The 22,620-nt window shown below is 46.0% G+C and overlaps 1 protein-coding gene across 1 annotated transcript in view; it reads left to right on the plus strand.

Annotated features, from left to right (window-relative positions):
* The window catches only part of LOC119164140 (uncharacterized), a 38,639-nt gene extending 20,827 nt beyond the window's left edge, over window positions 1-17,812 (plus strand). Inside the window, exon 3 of the mRNA XM_037416250.2 lies at window positions 15,484-17,812. Coding sequence (XP_037272147.2) covers window positions 15,484-17,608 — 2,125 coding nt within the window. The 3' untranslated portion in view covers window positions 17,609-17,812. The remainder of the gene's footprint in view (window positions 1-15,483) is intronic.
* The last annotated feature ends 4,808 nt before the right edge of the window (window positions 17,813-22,620 follow it).

Below are 22,620 nucleotides of genomic sequence, written 5' to 3' on the forward strand. Positions count from 1 at the left end.
GGACAAGGAATTGGAGCCGTACTTGTTTAGCCCGATCATGACTTTCGCGAGAAAGTTGTCGCGTCTGTAAGCGACGCTTTCACCTCTGTAGAAAATAGGTTTTCGATAAGGGGACAAGATTTCATGGCCGTTTTCTGGTCCATTAAAAAATTCCGCCCTATGCTCTATGCTGGTTGTCGACAATCAAAAAATTGTCGGGATGCCTTGGCCACTGGATTGTCCAATTACAAGCATATGACTGTGACGTCATTTACAAGACCGGAAGACAGCACCAAGATGCCGGCACTGTCACGATGCCCTATGCCACCATCATCGGAGCACGTCATGTCACCTTGTCAGATTGGCTGCACCGAGGATGCCTCAATTACATTCATTTTTTCGTTCGCTTTATCGACCCGACCTTCAGAGCTTGCCACTGCTACGAAGACGGCGACGCCAACATGGTCCGGAAGGCGCCACTGCTCCGAATTTCGCCGACACTGTCACCAGCAGTTTGGTATCGTGTGTTACTGAGCTTGTGACTGTTTCTGCACAGAGATGATAGACGAGTGGACGAGACGGCTGTGAGTTAAGGCAAAGTTTATGTACAGCAAAGAAATAGAGGCGTTACAAATTCGGCACTGGGGCCGACACCTTAGAGACTCGAAGAGCCGAGATGTCTTCTCTCTTACGCTGTCACCTGGCGCATCGCCGATGAGGTTACGATGGGTGCCACGAAACTCGTCGCTGCCAAGGACACCGGGCGCGCTGACTGCGAAGGGGCTCGAATTGACGAAAGTCTTCTCTCACGCATAGGTCAGCTGCTCGCGACGCTCCGCTGGGCTTTTTTTTTATAGTCACCGGGTGGATTATTTGAGTAACTAAATGTCCAACCAGAAGCGCCGCTGGTCGTGATGTTGGAATCCTCCAATGGGGCTCGCCGCTGGGCCGCGTCATGCTCATCAAATCCGGAGCCGCTGCACGTGGTTGCACCCAAGGACGAGTGACGCCGCCACACATTGCTTAAGACTCGCCAGACTGGAAGGCACCGATTGCTTCAACGAGCTCATGGGCTGAGGGAGCTCGATGTGCGTTGCGGGACAGACCGGCGCCGCCGCTTGATGACTTCGTTGAGCCGATCGTGTCAGGCGGGCTCGATTGCTAGCCTTGACACAGATTGCCTTTGCAGAGGCACTGACGTTCGGTGTGGACTCGCAGGCGTAACACCACTCACCAGAAAGCCAATTCTTATTGCACTGACATCATCGGTCGCTTAGCCTGGAATTACGGGAAGGCTAAGCTCTGGTTAAGAAAACGGCTCAAGCTATTGAAGTTCGAAGATGATGCACTCTATCGGTACATTTTTCACCCGGAGGGCCATCAATGGGTTCCCGTCGTACCGCGCGCTTTACACGCTGAAGTTCTGCGGTTTCACACAACCTGACTGCAAGCCATTTTGGTTACCACAAAGCGCACGAGGGCATCTACAGCAGGTTCTTCTGGCCAGGTCTTTCCACGAGCGTTGCTATATATATTGCCTCGTGCGCACTTTGCCAACACCGCAAGTGGCCTACCACTGCCCCAGTCAGGACTCTACAAACACTTCCTTGCCCAGCAGAGCTATTCTGTCATCGGAATTGACCTCTTCTGGCCAACTACACCTGACGGCTAACGATGGATCGTCACCACAGTTGTTCACTTGAAATGGTACACTGAGACGGCCTCGATCACTTCAGGAACGGCTTCGGAAGTAGCAACCTTCTTCTTGAACGCTATTTACCTCGTGTACTTTTGTGCGACCGAGGCAAGGCATTTCTGTCAAGCACGCTTAGTGCAGCTCTCCAAGCTTCAAAAACACTTCAAGACAACTTCCAGCTACCACCCACAAACCAATGGCTTAACGAAGAGATTTTATTGCACGCCGTGCCACGTTCTGTTTATGTATATCTAATTATATAGGTGTTCTCCTATTTATCACATTTGTGTATAATACGTCTGTTAAATGCTTCTTGCAGACTACTCTCCATTTTTTTGCTGAGTATACGGACACCAACCAGCGTCATCACTCGACGTTCCTTTTTTTTTTTTTTTTCTGGACCCGCCAACTCTTCATTTGTTTGCGACCAGTTTGTCGCGTGTTTCGCAATGTTGTCATTGCGCCCGTATAAACACAGAAGCAAGCTAAGAAAATCGCAAAAATTGTCATTAACCGCATCGTTGTGTACCAATCTCATGATGTACTCTAATTTGTGCCTGCACCAACACCTAGTATATGCGAAAAGCTTCAGTCTTCTTATATTGGCCCGAACCAAGTTGTAGAACAAACCTCTCAGTGAACCACCGTGTTGCACCTATTCATGCCCCCACTGACAAACGCTGCTGTGGAACAGAGGTGTCTCAATTTCTTTCATATGTGTTCCACAGTGTAATTCGCGGCCAGGTTGGTCGCTTTTGTCTACGGTGACAAATATTGTAAAAATCTAGTGGACTTAACCTTTGTAATTGACCATCACCGATGTTAGGTATGTCCCTGACAACCGCCCACTCTGCTACCACTGCGGAGAGGCTGGCCACACCTTCCGCTGTTGCCAGTACCGACAGATGGGTCTACAGGGCTTGGACGTCAATGCGCCGTGTCCACAACGGGGTGAACGATTGCATGACTTCGCCGACTACGTCGGGGGAGCACAGTCGATACGCTGACGACCTTATCGCTCACCGTCGCCAGACCGCTACGCCTCACCACAACGCGGGAACTACACCGGCCCTTCTCGCGGCCGGTCTCCGAGCTCTTACTCAGAAAAATAAGGGTAGCAACCGAAGGAGGTGCGGTTCCTGTATGACAAACTACCGAAGATCCTCCGCAGACGCTGCCTCTATGAAATTGAAAGCACCCGCGGCCAGACAAAAGGGGTCTTGAGGCCGAAACTTCGCCGCCTGAAGGGGACGCGATGATGAAACGTGGAAGCAGGGGAGCAAACAGACGTAGCCGTGATCTGACACCACAACCCAACCGCAATGTGCGATGATGAACCAGCGACTTCGACGTAATACTGGACGGCCACCTGGTTACTGCTCTCATCGATAGGTACTGGAGCCAACTATTCCGTCGTCGGTGGACCTTTCATGACAAAGATGAAGAAAGTGAAGACTGCATGGCAAGGCCCCGAAATTCAAACAGTTGGAGGTCACTTAATAACGCTGCCTGGAGTCTGCTAAGCAAGAGTCGCCATCAATAACAAGACTTATCCTGCGAGCTTTGTAGTCTTACTTTGCTCCAGAAATGTGATACTTGGGATGGACTATCAACTAAACACGGCGCAGTCATCTACCCGAGGTCATAGTCAATTGCACTAACCAAGGAAAACGCGCTGCCGACCCCCACACTGCCAAGAAATCGCACATTGAATGTGGTAGAAGAGCCGCTCTCTATGCTGCCCTTCTCCAGCATCATAATTTTCGTTTGCACCGAATAAGTTGAAAACCTTGAAGGTCTCATCGAGGGCGATCAGCACTTACTATTAAACAGTCAGATTTGTGTCGCAAGAGGCATAGCCGAGCTGTGTGACGACAAAGCAATGATGGTGCTCCCAAACTTCAGCCGTGAATACAGGCACCTCAACATTGGTACGACGGTGGCCTACATCGACAAATTCGTGGATGCCAGCAATTCTTTTACCTTCTTCGATGATGCCAATGCTGCTTCGATAAATCAAGGTCCTGAACCAGATTTTGACGTCAACCCAAGTCTTTCGAAGTGCGAGCAAGACCAGCTCAAGTCCCTGCTCCTGCGGAGGACTGCTTCTTGTCATCATCGAAAACTCTACAAACCCCAGTCGCGAAACGTCACATCATAACAGAAGAAAGTGCCTGACCAGTTCGACAAAGCCTTTACCGAGTTTCGATGTGCGAACGCGACGCCGTGAAGAAATAAGTAGACGAAATGCTACGTCACGATATCATTCAGCCGTCCAAGAGTCCGTGGGCGTAACCCGTGTTATTAGTGAAGGACGGGACCCTACGATTTTGTGTCAATTACTGCTGCCTGAAGAAAATTGCGAAGGATGTGTACCCTCTCCCACATAAAAATGATGCCTTGGACAGGCTCCACAGCGCAAAGCACTTTTCGTTTATGGACCTCAAGATCGGCTATTGGCAAATCGAGGTCGACGAGAGAGATCGAGAGAAGCCTGCCTTCATCACACCAGACGACCTCTTCCAGTTTAAAGTCACGTCATTTGGTCATTTGATAGCTTGAAGTGGTACTTCAAGCTATCAAGACCTATTGACTTGCGCTGAAGCAAAAAAAGTGCCGCTTCGCATACGATGAGTTCTTTTTCCTGGGACACGTGATTAGCAAGCCTAGAGTTCGTCCCGACTTGCGGAAAACCGCTGTCATTGCCGATTTCCCGCAGCCCACTTTCAAGAAAGCTGCACGCAGATTGCTCGGACTGCGCGCCTATTACAGGCGTTTCGTCGAACTTTGACAAAGTCGGTTTTGTTGTTGAAATGCCACGTTTTGGCTACGGCTGTCAGATAGAATGGAAGATTGCTCAATTTCTCCGCTTCGGTCTACCGATTGGCTGAATCCGAAACAGATCGCTGAGCCGCTAACTTGCCTTGCATAAACCAACATCGAATTCAGGTGGGAAGCGGCACAAGAGGAAGCATTTCAGGAACCTAAACGAAGCCTCCAGGCACCACCGATACTTGCGCATTTCGACGAATACGCCTAAACAGAAGTACACACCGATGCAAGCAGCGTAGGACTCGGCGCCGTCTTCGTGCACTGGACTGACTGCCTGGAAAGGGTCTCGGTTATGCTAGCCAGTCGCTATTCAAAACTGAAGCTAACTATTCCACAACAGAAAAGGAGTGCCTTGCCATCATCTGGGCAGCGTCAAAGTTTCACCCCTACCTCTACGGCAGGCCTTTCGAAGCTGTGAGCGACCACCATGCCTTGTTGTGGCTAGCTAACTTGAAAGACCCTTTGGGTCGCCTCGCATGGTGGAGCCTCAGACTTCCACATTTGTAAACGATGGTCTTGACGAATTCTTGAAGAAAACTCTGACGCCGAGTGCTTTTCTCGTGCTCCCAAAGTTCTGGATGAGGACGGCATCTTGGGAGCGGTACCTGCAGACGAGTTCGTCGAGCAACAGCGAGCTGACCCGGAACTCGGGAGCCTTGTGGAATACCTCGAGGGTAACAGCGTGAGTGTTCTGAATGTTTTAAAGAGAAGACTGGAGTCGTTCTTCCTGCGAAACGGAGCTCTTTTAAAGGGGTACTGACTCAAACTTTGGCCTCGCATTTTTCTGCTGCAATGTGTTGCTGGGGGCTGTTAGTCACAGGCGTATTAGACGGGGGGGGGGGGGGGGGGGGGGCTGAATTTCCCACTTTCGTCAGTGGTTACTCTTGGCTGCACGCTGAGGAAACCAACAAATAAAGAACACAACACAACAGTAATCCCTCAATTATGTTCTTATGAGAGAGAGAAAATGTTACGAGGCAATGTTACAACATAGTAAAATTTTCCAACATTTTCGTTGCGACGATTTTCCTTGTAGGCTCGTTGCCGTGTGGGTCGACTATGCGACGCTTTTGCTGCGTCTTGTGCTGTAGTATTGCAGAGCAGCCAAGCGCTGAACTGGGGCCCTTATAATATTACATCACTTGTTCATGCTTTTATTCTGCTGTGACTTGTTGATGCAGTTATGGATGGGAACAATCAAACTTTTTAAAGACCGGTAAAAGCATTTGCGGCATCGGGAAAATAACTTCCTTCAAAAAGGATATATCATCACTGCTGCTCTTTTCCAAGCTGTTGTGAGCCGATGAATGTGATAGATCGTTTTGGATGTTCAAGTCTTTCCGTACTGAAAGGCTAAAAATTGTTTCTGATTTATTATCTGATAAACCTAATCAGCCTTGCTTATGGTAACTTGGAGCCACAGCGGCAGCTTGAAAAGTGTCCATGAATAAAGCAGTGGACTCGAGCTCAGTAGGAAGCTCAGCTTTAAAGCTTGCCCCACAACTTGACCCAACGGACAAGAGCGAAGGTGAGAGATCGTGGTTTTTAGCCCTATGGAGGCTTAGTTAAGGGTCTGGCTAGTTAGTTTTCACCCAACTTCAATTGTCTTTTACAGCTCAAAATACATCTGGGACAGCAAAGAAGCACACACGTGCAGCGCTGCTTATTTCTCTCTGTTCCTCTTTCTCTCAGCAAGTATGAGCTCACAAAGATGTACACACACAAACTACTGAACGCATTTATGCTGCAAGTAGAAATATTTCATTATACTGATAATCTATCGCGCTACCGGCTATAAATAGCTGCTGCCTGTGTGATTGGCAGCTAGCCTACTTGAATTACATTTAGAAGGAGATGCTCTCCAGCTTCGCGACGTCGTTTAACAAGCAGGCAATTTGTGGCTCACGGAAAATTTTAAATGCCGAACAACCAATAGCAAACAATATGTCGTATCGGAAATAGTTTATTCTCTTATTTTTTACGTGGTTTTGCATAGAAGGTCGTTACGCGATGGATCATTTTCGTGTCGATTGTTGCCGAGCGTAACAAGTGCTGTGTGCATGACACACTGTTTACACCAATCATATACAGCTAAATATCATTTAGAAATGAAGCAACAAGGGTAGTTGAACGTTTTAACTGCCCACATTTTGTTGTTTCAAACGAGAACTTTGTTTACCCCTTTGTATTGGCGTATATATGCAGATGCCTGGGATCCCCTTAAGGAATGTTAATAGTGAGTGTAAACAATGTAGTATGCCCCTAAAACTACAATTTCCAAATAAAAAAGGTTGAGAAGTTGATAATAAGTTAAAGATAGTAATTTAAAACTAGCTATACTATGATTATATGCACACTCCAGAAACACTGTTCAGACTATTAGCAACAAGGCAAATTATAGTACAATCGAGCCTGAATATATTCAAGGAAGCGTAATACTCGTTATGTAAAAAATATAACAGCAATTCGTTGAAAAAAAAAACATGGTTGATCCCTCCGTCATGGGAATCACCCTATAGTACTAAAGTAAAAAGCGCCTTTGCAAGGGTAATTATAAATATTTGCCGAATGTATGTTTGGCCGAATGTATGTTTGCCGAATGTATGTTTTGGTGTTTGGCAGCTATATTCCCGTTCAACGTGGGTGTATCCTCGTTGACGCTTGGTACATCTCCATTCCGACAACTAACATCCATGATTAGACAAACCATTGTGGTATCTGTAGATGTTAACCGCCAAAGCTTAATCGGAGAAAGAGTCGTGATAGCAAAATGAGTGTCATATATTGGATAGGGAAGTCGGGCTAAGTACCACATTCCTTCACTTGTTAAATTGTGATTGAGCTTCGTAGCATCTAAGAAAGTGCGTCTTGTCTGCTGTTTATGCAAATTCACATAAAACTGTGATCGCATCCATGGAGTTCTCTCTTTCTCTCTCTCTATATATATATACACACATATATATATCCTGATGAAGGCCAGACTCTAGGCCGAGACGTCGAAATAAACCACGTTGTGACCGCTCACAGAGGATCTACTTGAATATATATATATATATATATATATATATAGATGTGTGTGGGTGTGTGTGCTCGCAAGTGGGGTAGGTTTGCCCCCCCGCCCCCCCCCCCCCTCCTCACGAAATATTTGGTACGCCACTGCTGTTAGTCATGACACGACACATCGTTTGCTGCAGTATGCGACAGATAAATTGCTATTGGCCACTCATTATCGATCATTTTCAATTGTGACTTGCGAGAGCTCCAAAAATCAGGTGCAACTATCGCCACCTAGCGTGTGCTGCTTTTGATCACATGAGAACACAGAACTGTCGCACACTTCTGCATGGTCCGCATCAAGAATGACTCTCAAATAGGGAACAAGACTGCAGTGTCGCCCAAACACAAAACTTTTGCAGCGTGCCCCACAGCCACGCACTCGCAACTAGCTGCTGAGAAGTATAGACTGTGGGAACAAGCCTGGCAAGAGAGAAATGGTGCCTATGATGTCATTATAACTTGCTTTATTGACTGCAGCTGGTGACGAGAGAGAAGTAGGGGGTCACCAAAAAGCCCCCTTTTGAGGGTCTCAATAACACGATGGAGTTGAGGGCTCACTCAAACTTCAAAATGAACTTACAATACCTTCCAAGCTATACTTGCTGATGATATTTTGCAGATATAGGAATGTTCAAGGGAAGCAACCCCGCAGGCTATCTCGGCCGTGAAATTTTTGTGTCAGTAGCCCTTTAAGGAGGCATTTCTCGCCCCTTCGAGCCAATCACCTTCTCTTGATTCCTTGAGCAGTGAGACCAGAAGTACTTGAGGCCCTACACGACGACCCGACGGCCGGACACCTTGGTGTTTTCTGTACGCACGCACGAATACATTCTTTATTGTGAGGTAATAAAAAAAAATCCTCGGCCCGCACCATAAATGTATAGCAGGTCCACAAGAATACAGCAAAGTACTACTGACCACAACTTGCCGCCGACGTCGCTCGTTTTGTCAGGGCCTGTCGAGACTATGAGCGACAAAAGACACCGCCGACTAGGCCAGCCGGACTTTTCCAGCCCATCGAGCCACCTTGTTGGTAATTCCAACAAATCCGCGTGGTCTTACTGGGGCCATTGCCGCCGTTGAATTCCGCGAACAAATCGATCGTCGTAGCTACTAACTACATCACACGCTATGCCGAGACAAAGGCCCAGTTCAAAGGCAGCGCCTCTGAGGTAGCAATGTTCTCCGTCAAGAACATCATCCTGCGTAACCGAGCTCCACAAGTCCTCATTACTGACAAAGGTAAGTCCTTTACGGCGTACCTAACTCGGGTGATCTTGAGGTACAGCCAGACAAGTCACCACTTAACTACTGCCTACCATCCACATACCAATGACCTCGTTGAGCGTTTTAAGACCATCACCGATATGCTGGCCATGTATGTCGACGTCGAACACAAGGCGTGGGATGCAATACTTTCGTATGTGACCTTCACGTTGAACATTGCCATGCAAGAAATTATGCCGTACAAGCTGGCGTATGAGAGGAGTCTGGCGATGACGCTCGACGCCATGTTATAATTAACATCAGCGACGAAGAAAACATCGTTGTGGCTGTCTACCTCCAGTGCGCCGAAGAAGCTCGCAACTCGCCCGCCTCCGCATCAAAAACCGACAGACGACCAACAGCCGCCGTTACAATCCTCCACGACGCTTCATGGATTACCAGTGAGCCGAGGTACCCAAAGGGGGTCGGCATAATAATAAAAAACAGAAGAGATCTGACGGGCAAGGAGGCCCCAGGTGTGGGTTAGCAGGACTGCAGCGGATGAATGTAGGGGGTGCAGTTATTACAGGGGGAAATGAAAAAATCCAATTTGACGACTGAAGTTGAGTGCATTTATTGTGTGAGTCAGTCCATTACGCGAGTATATAAGGTATTTGGATGTTACTATCACGCATGACCTCAAGTGGTCCTTTCACGGGATGAACATTATGTCATCTTCAAACAAAACTTTACATTTCTCAAATGTAACCTTCGCAGTGCTCCTCAACACGTAAAACTGTTCACATATAAAACAATGGTTAGGGAGGGATAAACTTGAATATGCATTACCCATTTGGAATACTTATCAGATCTATCTCAACGACGCTATAGAACCCGTTCAAAATCATGTCATAAGGTATATACATTCATCATTCTCGTATATCAGTGTTTCGTCATAAAAAGCAGATTATGGTTTGGATGCACCAGTACATCGCCGTTGCATAGCGAGCTTATCATTAAATCGTAAATTTTATAACAGTTCACTTTCTCAAGCACCTTACATTCTACTTCTTAAATGCATTTCACTGCGCACAGGCCATTCTTTTGACGTTGCTCATCCAAGTGCACTTACTGTCACTTGCTCGCCATCAGTTTTTTACGGCACAGCCAAAGGCTGGAACAGCCTTCCCCAACACATCGCCTCCATCATCTCATCACCTGCCTTCATTGGAAAAATGACTAGATTTATTTGTGGGCAAACTTTGTAATATTTGTTTATATAACCAATCCATATAATACCCCTGTAAGGTCTTTAAGGTAAATAAATGAAATGAAAGGGGGCCTCTCGGGGACTGGGCCCTCTACTTCCCTCACTTGACCACACTGCAGCAAGTAATGAAGTCCTAGCCACTATTTTTCTTTGATCCCATTTGCTCCAGCAGACTATAGTTAAGCCTGGATATAAGGAAATTGGCAATCTCCCAGAAAAAAATTTGTTATAAAAAGTATATCATTATGTGCAGGTTTGGTACGGAAATTCGAAAAATAAATGCACAAATTAGACATAGGGGGACCTGAAGGCAAAGCTAACCTAAAACACCCATTTAGCGGTAAAAAGCTGCATTATTCAGATAGCAGTTACATGAATGGACACTCTAGGCGGGATTTTGCCGTCGCTGTCATGTTCCATAGCAAGGTAAAATTGATACCATGCCCCCTTGCATCGTAATTTTTACGAATGGGTAGAAGCAGAAATCAAATGAACCAGCCCATCTCTATTGTCTATAGGGTGCATACAATACCCCCCCCCCCACTCCCGTGTGTTAGAACTGCTGTCCAAGGCTCAAGCAGAAAGGAAACCACCTGTGTCTAAAAAATGAGCATGAAAAAACGCGGAGGGGGGGGGGGGGGATCGCTCGAGTAGCAATGATGAACTTTTATTTTAAGGGTGCGGTGGCGATCGCTTCCTGGCTATTTCGGCAAGTATTAGTGCGTTTTCAACGCGAAGAGATTGTGTGAAAAGAGCACTTTTCCCTGGAGCAGCTGTATTTGCTTACACCAGCATTTTATAGAGTTCCGCGATATCGGATCCAAAAGAGTTTGCTGCCAGCCTTACTTCATATAACATTACAATTTGTTGCTCTCGCATCATTGCGTTGCGTTCAATGCGCCGCCGTGTTGCTGCCAGGGCTAATCTCGAACTGCCTCCAGCTCGCGGCGCAAACGAAAACGCATGATGGATCGTGGTTTCGGAGAGTTTCTATCAGCGTCTAATCTGACATCCCCTGAGTAGTGACGACCAAGAAGGTTTTAAAAAATTGCTGTGGTGGAAATTATCGCCCATGAGTGAAGCCATACTCACCGTAAGATGGCAGCTGCGGCAGCCACTTACTAGGGGCATGGGGAGCTGTTGATGTTTGGCGATTGAGAAGGAGCGTTTTCCTTGCACGCCTAGCGAGTTTAACGTGGCAACCTTTTCTGGTCAGATAGTGCTTAAAGTGTGTCCTTCTGTTAATAGTTTTCTTTAGTAAGCCTAGAATTCAAAGCAAATTTTATAGGAGATTATGTCACCAACACTCGTCTCTGGGTGTTATTTCATCAGAAACAAATATCTTTTAATTTATGACTAACGTAGCCTTCAGACTGGTAGGTCAGAGCCACTTGATGTCTAAATGGTCACCACCAGAAAATAGCATGCTTCTGAGGTCTCTGGAGGGCGAAAGTTGGCTTCACTATGGCTGGAAAAGCATTGCGGGAGCTTTCACTCCAGCAATTTTTTTATACCTCTTTGGTGATGACACTGTTATCTGAAAAAGAAAAAAAAGGCAAACTTGAACGTAGTCGGGGTACCATGTGTGCGCAGTGAAATCATGCAGGCGCACACGGCGTCGATAACGAAAAGCAAACGACACTTATACGGCGGAAGACTATCGCCATCACCAGCAGCGCTGACCACAAGTGACGCCGGCATACGAAACGCCAAGAAAATGCCGGCAAAACGCTGTATAGAATTGGGCCTTAAAGTGTCCTCTATATTCAGCGCCACTCCACTTATGTGAGGCTAACTAAAAGCGTGGCACTGCCAATTAAAAAGTAGTTTTTTTTCTTTTTTTGGTTTGGAGAAGGAAGTCACATATGCACATGCACCCGCAGTGGCAAAAATGTTGGCAACAACGGCTCATGGGGCCCAGGTTCCCCTGCCCACCTCCCGCACACCCACGCGCCTGGGAGTTGCTGGGGCTGCGGGCGCGCTGCCGCCACCTCTTTGCGTTTCGGTGCGGCAAGGCAACCGCAACTATGTGCATGGTCGTGCCGAAATGGCGAAGTCTGGGGCGAAATTTCTAGATTGCCCATGGTGAAAATTCGTTATATCAAAGTTGCGTCTCTATGTTACTTTGTTACATAGAAGTGGTTCTATGGAGTAAAGGCCGGGAGTAGAAAAACTTCGTTATATTGAGGAATTCGTTATATGGAGGTTTGTTATAAGCAGGTATTACTTAGCAGCTGCTTGTGAGTCCATGGCCATTGCTCACGAGTTCGGAGTTATGTGTTTGGTGACATTGCTGTCCTGTTTCCTGTCCGAAAAAACTTCTTGATGCGAACCGTGGGGAAGCAAGTTGCAGTTTTGTCTGCTGACGTTGTCGCGCGTTGCATCCACTAAGTAATGATAGTTGCACCCGGTGGCTTGTCGTTTTTGAACCTAAAACTGACACTGGTTAGTAATAATGAGCTTGTCATTAATTATGTCGCACATTGCAGAAAAGGATGTGCAGTGTTATGACGAACAGGCCCCCAGGAACACATTGCAGCAAAAAACCCGAGGCCAAAATTTGTGTGCCTACCCCTGTGAAATTCGTATAATCGGTAAATTGCGACCAACTGTAGTTGTATCATCGAAATTCTGCTGTACTAAAGCGTTCTGAAGTAGATTTCTAATTAAATGAGTGTAATTAGCACAAAAATGCGTGTGTTGTGAGCTGCTATAAACTACTCAATATCGAGACACTGTGATATGACTGGTCACGGCAAATTAGGGCTAATAGGTCATGCGAAATTAAGCAAGTTATTGTGAGTCATTTCAAAGTTGATAACGAAGCATTAATTTAAGGTCGTACCACTAGGATTACGTTGTAATTTAAATATTTTGCTGCATAGAGTGCGAGAACAGTATAGCCTACATGCTCAGTCTCCCCTCCGAATGTTTTGTCACAGCGTTAAGAGGGACAAACAGCTTGGTTTGTATCTCGAGACAATGCTAATCTTGGTGCACTAGGGAGTGAGGCTTGTTTGCTAAGGATGCCGCGCATGCGCAGGTCACAGCTCTATATTTCTGCAGGTTTCATTCGCCCTCCAGCGTCCTTAGGTGTGGCACTCTGAATTAATTTGTGGCCGCCTGTACAGTTTGTGTGAGACGCGCGTCTGTGATGTTCACAACGAACGTGGCATGCTATCGTATTGTGATGATTGATGTTTTGCTTGCAGTGGTCAAACTAAAGCATAAATTCACTCTTAGGGATCGTTGACCTGTTTACGCAGAACGAGTACGAACATGTCACGAAGTAGCATGATTGTGCACAGCTGTACTCTTGTAACACGTATGTAGAGGCTACCCTCTACTGGAGCGAGCTTTAGACAATGGAGAGGTGTCCTAAAGTAATATGGCGGACACAGCCAATGGCAAGCCTTGAAATGAATTTTTAAACGTTTGATTTTTGTACACCTTCTTCTGACTGGAGGACCTGACTGAAGCAAGAAATTTCTGGAAGGAGAAAGACTCTTTCCGATGAGCCCAAAATGGTGGTGCTTGGTTGTGCCGTTGCGTAGCTATATATATTTTTTTAGAATATAATTTAAATATGGTTAGGGGCCTTTGCAACTATTTTGTCACTTTGGTTCAAAGTATTTGATAAATATTAGAAAGTTGTTCGTTCCGCATTCCTAGGTTTTATTATTCGCACTACTCTGGTAAAAAGCCTTATCTTTTGGAGCACACCTGTTGCCAGTATGTGAGTGTCAGTTTTAAATCCAAGTTGCTAGAATAAAATCGTTTCTTAGCCGAACTGCTTGTAAAGGTGTTTCTCAATTTTCTAGTGCGTCATCTGTAGGAATTCACGAACTGAGCAAAATTGTTAAAGGTAGCTTGATTGTGACACACTGCAGAAATGTTTTTTTTCAGTGTGAATAAGCCCAGCTCTTTTTGAGTGGGTTGGTACAAGCAGTGTGGATGAACTGAGTTTGTCTGTGGTAAAGTAAGAGTTTATCAATGATGAAATCGTCAGGTTTCGTGGAAGCAGAAAAAAAATGCAGTGGCAGATCCCATGTACAGTGGGAATCGATAATTTGTGAAGCACGAGAGTGAGGAAGTTCGATATGCCACTTTAAAATATGCACAACGTTACGAGGCAGACGTAAATTATGCTGTACATGATTTCAATGTCATGATTATCATGTTTGCACTTGTAATTCACGTCGCATAATACCAAATTTGGTATATGTTGAGCTAGCGAAATGGCTACGAGCACGCTATGAGCTTAGCATGTAGTCATGATATTCATGATACCCATGTCATGATTATCCTGTTTTGTTGTCATTCACCTTCGTCATCTATTCACGTCACGTGATACCAAATTTGGTATATGTGGAGCTTGCGAAACAGCTGCGAGCGTGCTATGAGCGTAGCATGTAGTGATGTTTCACATAACACACATGTCATGTTTATCATGTTTGGACGTGTCATTTACCTTCGTCGTCCATTCACGTCATTTAATACCAAATTTGGTATATGTTAAGCTAGCGAAAATGCTGCGAGCGCATCATAAGCGGGGTATGTTGTCATGTTCTTACATGATGCCCATGTCATGATTGTCGTGTTTGGACGTGTCGTTTACGTTCGTGGTTAATTCACGTAACGTGATACCAAGTTTGGTCCATGTGGAGCTAGCGAAACGGCTGCGAACACGCTGTGAGCTTAGCATGTAATCATGATTTACATGATACCTATGTCATGATTATCATGTTTTGAAGCATCATTTACCTTTGTTATCCATTGGCGTCTTTTAATACAAAATTTAGTATATGTGAAGCTAGCGAAACGGCTGCGAGCACATCATGAGCATGGCATGTAGTTATCTTCTTAAATGACACGCATCTCTTGACTATCATGTTTGCACCAGTCATATACCTTTGTCATCCATTCACATCCCATAATACCAAATTTGGTATATGTGAAGCTAGTGAAACGACCGCGAGTGCACCACGAGGGTGGCGTGTAGTCACGACTTACGTGACATGCATGTCATGATTTCCACGTTAGGGTCGGTCACTTGTGTTCGCCATGCAGGCATGTCATACCTTACCACTTTTGCAATATGTCATGTGAAGGAAACCACCGCAAAAATATCAACATCATGGAGTGTAAATCATGACATTGATGACCTATATGTCATGGTTTCCATGTTATGACTAGTCACTTATGCTCGTCATACAGCCATGTTATGCCATAGCAATTTTAGTATCGATACCATTATTGAAACGGCCAGGATAGCTAAATGTTGTTAGTGGACAGACAGACAGACAGACAGACAGACAGACTCAAAGTCGCCCAAGTTTGCTAAGAAATGTTTTACATTTAAATGTGCTTATTGTGTTGTGTATTTTGTGAATAGCTTTAATATAACCCCACTCTTTACTTCTTCTGTTGTGTGTCATTTCAGGAGGAACAAGGAGGATGGCAAATCTGATGCTGGTGTTGTTCCAGAGCATGTCATACAGCTGTGCAAGAGTGTCTCAGACATACAGTTAATCTCAAAGTTAAAAAGGAAGGGCAGGCATCACAATATCGATATGGTCACTGCCATTAATCGAGCTGCTTCAGAGTTGAGTCTGCCAGGCTTTCCTAGAACTGACACACACGAGATCTTGTTTCACGTGCTTCCATTTCTTGGGATGCCGCAGCAAGCCAATGAAACTCTGCCTTCGAAGAAAGAAATTTCGCAAGCCGTCGCTTTTGGAAAGGCCACTGCAAGTCAACCTCACGCCCGGGAGCAAGACAGTTCATCCGTCATGCACACATTGACCTCTAAAAGAAAAAGTTTATGTACCATGACCAGTCTCCCTGTTCAGGACACTTCGGTGGTGAAGGTGCATGATGCTGTTTCTGGTAAAACTGTGGTCGTTACTTCCGCATGCAATGTTGTTGTGGAACTCGACAAGTTAACCCCAGAGGAAACAGCCTCCTTCACTTCTTGTAAGCACCAGTCATCTGTGCAGAACAAAACAGTGCAGGAACACAAAGCTGGTGATTGCTGCTTCCAAGAGACTGGTGAACCAAAGTCACTGCATGGGCAATCCCAGGGACAGAATTCACTCCAATCGTGTAGTAAGCAAAACACTGAGGACTTCAGAAGTGGTGCATCAAACACTGGTGTACCTGTGCATCGAAAAAGTCCCTGCCGAAGCGACTCTAGTTGGTCTGACCATGAACTTTCGCCATCTCTGTTAAAGCCTGAGCTGTGTCAAAGTAAGCAGTTGTTGCCACCTTCGCCGAAGGAATCCTGTGAGGGAACACGTAGCGAGCGCCTAGGTGTTGGGATTGAAAATCCTGTAAAGGAAGAATTCACTGACCAGCCGAGAGAGAAGCACTTGCTATCAGCCACTACAGGTCCTGAAAAGAGTTCGCAAGAGCAACGCCGGGTGTCTGACGATAGAAATGTGCATTTGCAGCATTCTCCGGAAGACACTAAAAGGCACATTGTCCGTTCGGTCAGCCCTGATGCGTTGCATCCTCCAAAGAGGCAAAGGATGCGGTTTACAACACTGCAAGAAGAAGCACTCGTATATGGAGTAATGAAGTATGGCAGAGGAAGCTGGAAAGAAATCAGTGAAGATGGCTGGTTCGATGGGCGCCGTACAACAGATCTCAGTGACAAGTACAGAAACTTGGAAAAGTATGGCCATCTTCCGAAAATCAAGAGACGTGTGTGTGATATGCTTAGTGCTGGTGTGAATCCCCTGAAGAAACTGCGTGCGCTGGTTGATCAGCAGCGGTTGCAGCGAGCAAACTCACCAGTGGCAGACGAGCTGCTGCATTGCAAAGAGAGTTCTGCGAGCCAGTCGAAGGAGTTACGAGGAACTTCGCCAGTATGCGACCCTCCTGATGGGGACAGCTCAACTGCATCATCTGATGAAGCCTTTGCTGAGCCATTACAAAAGCGAGCCGGAACTGGAGGAGCAGCCGATCAGCAGCGGTTACAGCAAGCAAACTCACCAGTGGCAGATGAGCTGCTGCATTGCAAGGAGAGTTCTGCGAGCCAGTCGAAGGGGTTACGAAGAACTTCGCCAGTATGCCGCCCTCCCGATGGGGACAGCTTAACTACATCATCTGATCATGCCTTTGCAGAGTCATTACAAAAGCAAGCCAGAACTGGAGGAGCAGTCGCCTTGCCAAAGACAGTGTGCAGCAGCCCCTGCAGGCCGTCTACATCGCAAGCACATTCGTCTGCGCAAAGCCAACAAAATTCAGGTTCTGAGACGGATGTGCCGCAGGAAGTTGTCCTAGCTAAGTGTAAAGAAAAGCGGCGAAGAGTACCCTTCACGCCACTGGAAGAGCAGGCACTCGTGGCTGGAGTTATGAAGTTTGGTAAAGGCAACTGGTTCCGAATAATGACAGAAGGTGGCTTCCTCGGGAGAACAAGCATTCAGTTAAGTGACAAGTATCGCAACTTGAAGCTGTATCGCCAGCTGGATGCAATTGAGAGGATCGTGAAATCTAAGCGTGAGAGGGGTGAGGATCCCTTGGAAGAGCTCCGAAGGTTATCAGCTGCTCACTGGAAGCGGTGACACAAGGCAAAATGAGCACTTCGAGATGTTAAATTTTTTATTCTTAAAGCCACCTTTTCAAATTAATTTTTTTTTAATTTTTGAGGCAAGACTTTTAGTTAAGAAAATTCAAAGTGTACTTGTTGGAAATTGTGTTTTTGTGTGTGTTGAAAAATATGGCTATGTACAGCCACCTGTTTAAATAAATTCATTTTTATTTTGCAACGATCAAGAATTTTAATTCAGGCAATTCAGGCTGCGATTTTGTTTTTGTGTTTTATGTTTATGTTGAAGAATATGGCAACGTAGTCGTATCATTATAGGGCATCAAACGTTCCACTTCAAAGGGCCCTAAACCAGCCAGAGGTCAAAACTCACTTGTGGTGTGGAAGTTGTGCACAAGTATACAATGAACAAGTAGCTGTGAGAATTTTTTGAAAGTGTGACGTAGTAGCAGAGTTACTCTTGTTCAATGATTTGAACATGGTGATCGCTTGTTCCTTCGCTACCCTCTGCTTGTTGGCAGGGCTCTTAACCAAAACTGTTTCGTTCACCAAGTGCTCTTCCCATGGTAATGTGACATACCATAATCGCTGGTGTGCTCTTCAAAATGGCCTGCACGTCTAGTTGCTGCGAGTTCCTGAACAATGTCTTTCTCGGCGAGCCGGCGCGTGCTCTTGAAATTTGTGCCAGTATGGACCCTGCATTGTGTTGTATGCGTCTTCACAGGATTGGCAACATGATGGAGTCATATGGTGGCACGCCGTGCCGAAGCGCCCCCGCTCAAGATGAGGAGCTGTCTTCTCTGCCTTCCCAAGATAGTGGTGAAAGTGCGGGTGGGCACACTCTTTAGATTCTGTTCGTTCAGCTTATTAGGCCACTAAGCATGAGTGTGTTGGTACGCTAGTAATCTGGTAATTATGTTTCATGCGGAAGTTGATGATCTCAAGTACAAACACTTGGGCAGCACGACCAACAGCAAGGACCACAGGGGGCTGTTTGGAGATGAACCAGAAAGCATAGGTTTGAGTTTGATCAATCGCATCATCGCTTCCAGATCAGTTCACAGATTCAACTTGTCAATCTAACACATGTTACTGGGGAGGCAAAAAAAAAACCCAGAGAAGAGGAGGAGTTTCTTGGAATTCGTGATGCACCCGCGTCTTATAGCACTGCTCCGTGTGGTATCATTGGTCATGCTGGCATTCTGCACAGGACGTGCGTATTTACTTGGAATTTTTGCAGAAATGTCGTAGGTGGTTTAGAGGCCATTAAGGCTTAATTATGATTCAGTTTAAGGCACCAGGGAGTTTTTCGCATATGTATATGATTGGCCGAGTTGTATACAACTTGCTGCTTCACTGTAAAAAGTGTGCATGCTAGCATTATGGAGCCCTGAATTAGGATGTTCTGGGAGCTTTTGAATGTTGTGCACTGTATCACACTATATATATATATATATACCCTTTTTCAATATATATATACATATCTTTCCCGTAACAATATATATATATATATATATATATATATATATATATATATATATATATATATATATATATATATGTGACACTAGATGCGGGAGACGTGGCCTAGCTCCTACCCCATGTTTATTCTATTCTGATCTTCTTTCTTCTCTGCCTCTACCTAATCATCGCTACCTTCTTACGTTACAGGATTCCCCCTCCCCCGAAAGAAGTCGTGTCAGACGAACAGAAATTAAAACTGAACATGCAGGGCTTAGAACTGTGCACTGTCAAAAAGAGATCATTTCAAGTCCGAGGAAGTTTCCGTTAACACACTATAGCTTCACAGGAGAGGACAGCAATCCGGGGTATTAAGTACAGCTCTGGAGGGCAAGGCTGGCTGTTGCGCTCTGGACAATATAAGCATGCTTTGAGCGTGAAATCAGATGGAAACACAGCCGGTATCCTTGCGATAAATGAACGTGGTGTGATGGCCTTGAAGCATTGGCTGGATGATTTGCGCAGGTGTCGTGCTATTTGTCTTGATTGGAACCCATGCGTCGCCACCCGTTTGCGTGCTTGTTGACCGAGGCTGGTGCGGTGATTTCTGCGTCCTTGCGGAATACAGGGTATGGTTTGGCGCCTTTCTCGACGTTGTATGTCGTGTTGCCTGAGTCTTGATCTCGACTGGAGAAAGCTTACTCGACGTCCCTTGGGAAAATATCCTGCATTCGATGCTTTCTTTGTTTCGAGCGAGAAATCTTGAATATGTCGTCGGTTTGGTTGACACATTTGTAAACGGCTTTCCATAAACTGTGTGTGTTCTTCCGAAGATGATTCCATTCTTCGTTGTCCTTGTTCGTATAGCCCTTGGAATCTCTGTTGTTCTTGGACTTGCTGGAATTGATGATGTTGCTGCGAAAAGACCTGAGGTGGCAGCCCTTTTTCACCATGACACTGACTTTCTGGGCAATTGAATGTGGTGCCGAGTGGGCAGGTAGTAGTCTCTAGGCTGTTGTGCTGCATTTCGGGTAATGAAGGTAATGCTTCAGGGTTGACAGATACATCATCAGGGGCTTCTTCTTCGCTGGTCGCTGCGAGTGGTTCTTGCTCCTGAATTTGGATGGTAGATTCAGGGCTTGGCTGAGTATTCTCCGAGCTTCGCAGCTCTATCCCGACCATTGTGAGCGTGCTAGATGTGAGGTGGGCGTTGTGAGCGACGAAAGAGCCAAGTGGCTGAAAACCAGGAGGTAGCCCAATTGTGCTAGATGGGAAATAAGCTGATCCAATGTGTGAAGACTGATTTTCACTCTTTGAGTCGTCATGGCGTTGTTCGGCATTTTCCTCATGTGTCAGCTGGTCTACCATGAACAAGGCGTCCTTATGACACGAATAGTGACCGTTAGGAGCCTTTGAAGAGCTGCGTCGCAGAAAACCAGGTGGTGGACCATGTATGCGAGACGAAGCATGAAAGGCATCAGTAGGGTGAGCGACATCTCGTGTCGTATGTTGGTGCCACGACTTTGGAAATGCCGACTTTCGTGCACAAGGGAGCTGCGCTTGACAGTTGGGTTTTTCCCAATATACGCATGGCCTTCTGTAAGTAAACGCATGTGCCACTTCGTCTTGAGGCACTTGTCGATTCGCACTGGACTTTCGAATGCTTCAGGACTGCTTAGGAAATTTACGATAGTGTGCAGTTGTCTCTACATGGTTGGCAATGAGTAAGTCTTGGTCATAGTCAATAAAATGGGTAATCATCTCCTCTTTGATTTTTCGCCATGACTCCTTGTTCTCGAATATGTGAATTAGGTAAAATTTGAATGCCTCACCGGTGACGTAGCCGCTGAAGTTCGTAACCATCTCCCGTTCCGACCAAGATGCAGCGGTAGCGTGGAGTTCGAACAGGTTGAACCAGTCCTGTACGGGTCCGTCGTCCGCTGATCCGGTGTACTTGGGGATGTCGAGGTCAGCCGATGGTTCTGTCATGGTGCTGGTGGTTGTCCTCCTAGGCGATGATTCGGTAGTCAATGTACGGTCAGGGCATCTTCTGGGGAACTGCGTCGATGATGAGTGACTGATGAAGGGGCAGGCAGGTCTCCATACTGTCGACTTGTGTGACGCTAGATGCGGGAGACGTGGCCTGGCTCATACCCCATGTTTATTCTATTCTGATCTTCCTTCTCTGCCTCTACCTAACCATCGCTACCTTCTTACGTTACATATATATATATATATATATATATATATATATATATATATATATATATATATATATATATATATATATATACATACATATGGCTGCCGGGAGGCCCCAATGTTTAATTTAAATTGGGGAGCAAGTGGCCATTGTCCATTGTCGCAAGAGGTTGGTGCATGGGAAAAAGTCCGGTGTTGTCATGTGATGTGAGAACATTGCGAACAGGAGCTGCAGCAGTGCAAGGGGCATGATGAAAACATCACGTCTTCATTGAAGGGCTTGCGTCTGGTACTGTTTACCAGAGTGGTAGCAGGAACTCAGAAGTGTTTGCAGAATATGAGAGTCCGATGTCTTTTGCTGTGCTCTGCTGGTTGTTATCACTGTCTGGACCAATCCCCATATTATTTGGGGCCCTGGCCAGCCCACTGTGCTCCTGAACCTTGCCGGATTCTCGGGGTTCCACGGCACTGGAAGCTCCATGGAAAATGATTGTTTGGCATCTCTTTATGCACGTGAATAAAGCTTCATAATTTATTTGAAATGCAGTGTCGCGCCCATTTTCAGTCTGCATGTGTACAAAACATTGATTGCTTAGTTAACTAAGTAACCAACAGTGGAATAATAATGCCAGACTTTTTTTGGGCCAATGTAGCTACAGTTCTAGTGTTACACTTATTTGGCTATTATGCAGGCATAGAGAATGAAAGTGACGACTTGGCACAGGCTTTTTTCTAGCAATACGTCTGCTACATTAGCGCTTTTTTTTTTTGACATTGGCTCACCAGTCAAATGAGCTGCACTTGTCCTGTACGCCAAGGTATAAGGCCAACCACAGGCGTCTACTAAATGGGGCCAGTGGGGCACATGCCCCCACAGAGCTTTCCGGTAAGGGTAATGCCCCCAGTGGCGCTTTAAAAGACTTATTTTGTGCTCAAGCTGAAGACACTTATTATCGTGTCCGGGACTGGTCTCTACAGAAACAATCTTTATTGCTTGACGAAGCAAGAAAGATCACTGAAGCTACTAGAGAGAGTATTAGAGAGAGTTGGCAAAGCTTTTCCCACTTTTGAGCCGAGAGCCCGCTGAAGCTAGGCAACTTTAGATTGCAGAGTCTTCGATCTCAGCTTCAACAGGGGTGTGGGGGGTAAGCCGCTACAATGATGGAACCACTTGTCATGTGTTTTGTTCTCCTGAAGGCATGCACCGCCAGTTGTACTACAACGCAGTGTACTTGGTGTTTTCCTTCTTAAAGACCGATATCCCGTTTACACAACGCAATGCGTCAACATTGCACGTTCCGACAACACGATGCCCCAGTTTTATGGGTCAGACTTTCAAGATGAGCGCCTGAGCCTCACTAGGAC

The sequence above is a fragment of the Rhipicephalus microplus genome, chromosome 8 (genome assembly GCF_043290135.1).
Source record: "Rhipicephalus microplus isolate Deutch F79 chromosome 8, USDA_Rmic, whole genome shotgun sequence".
Lineage (NCBI taxonomy): Eukaryota > Metazoa > Arthropoda > Arachnida > Ixodida > Ixodidae > Rhipicephalus > Rhipicephalus microplus.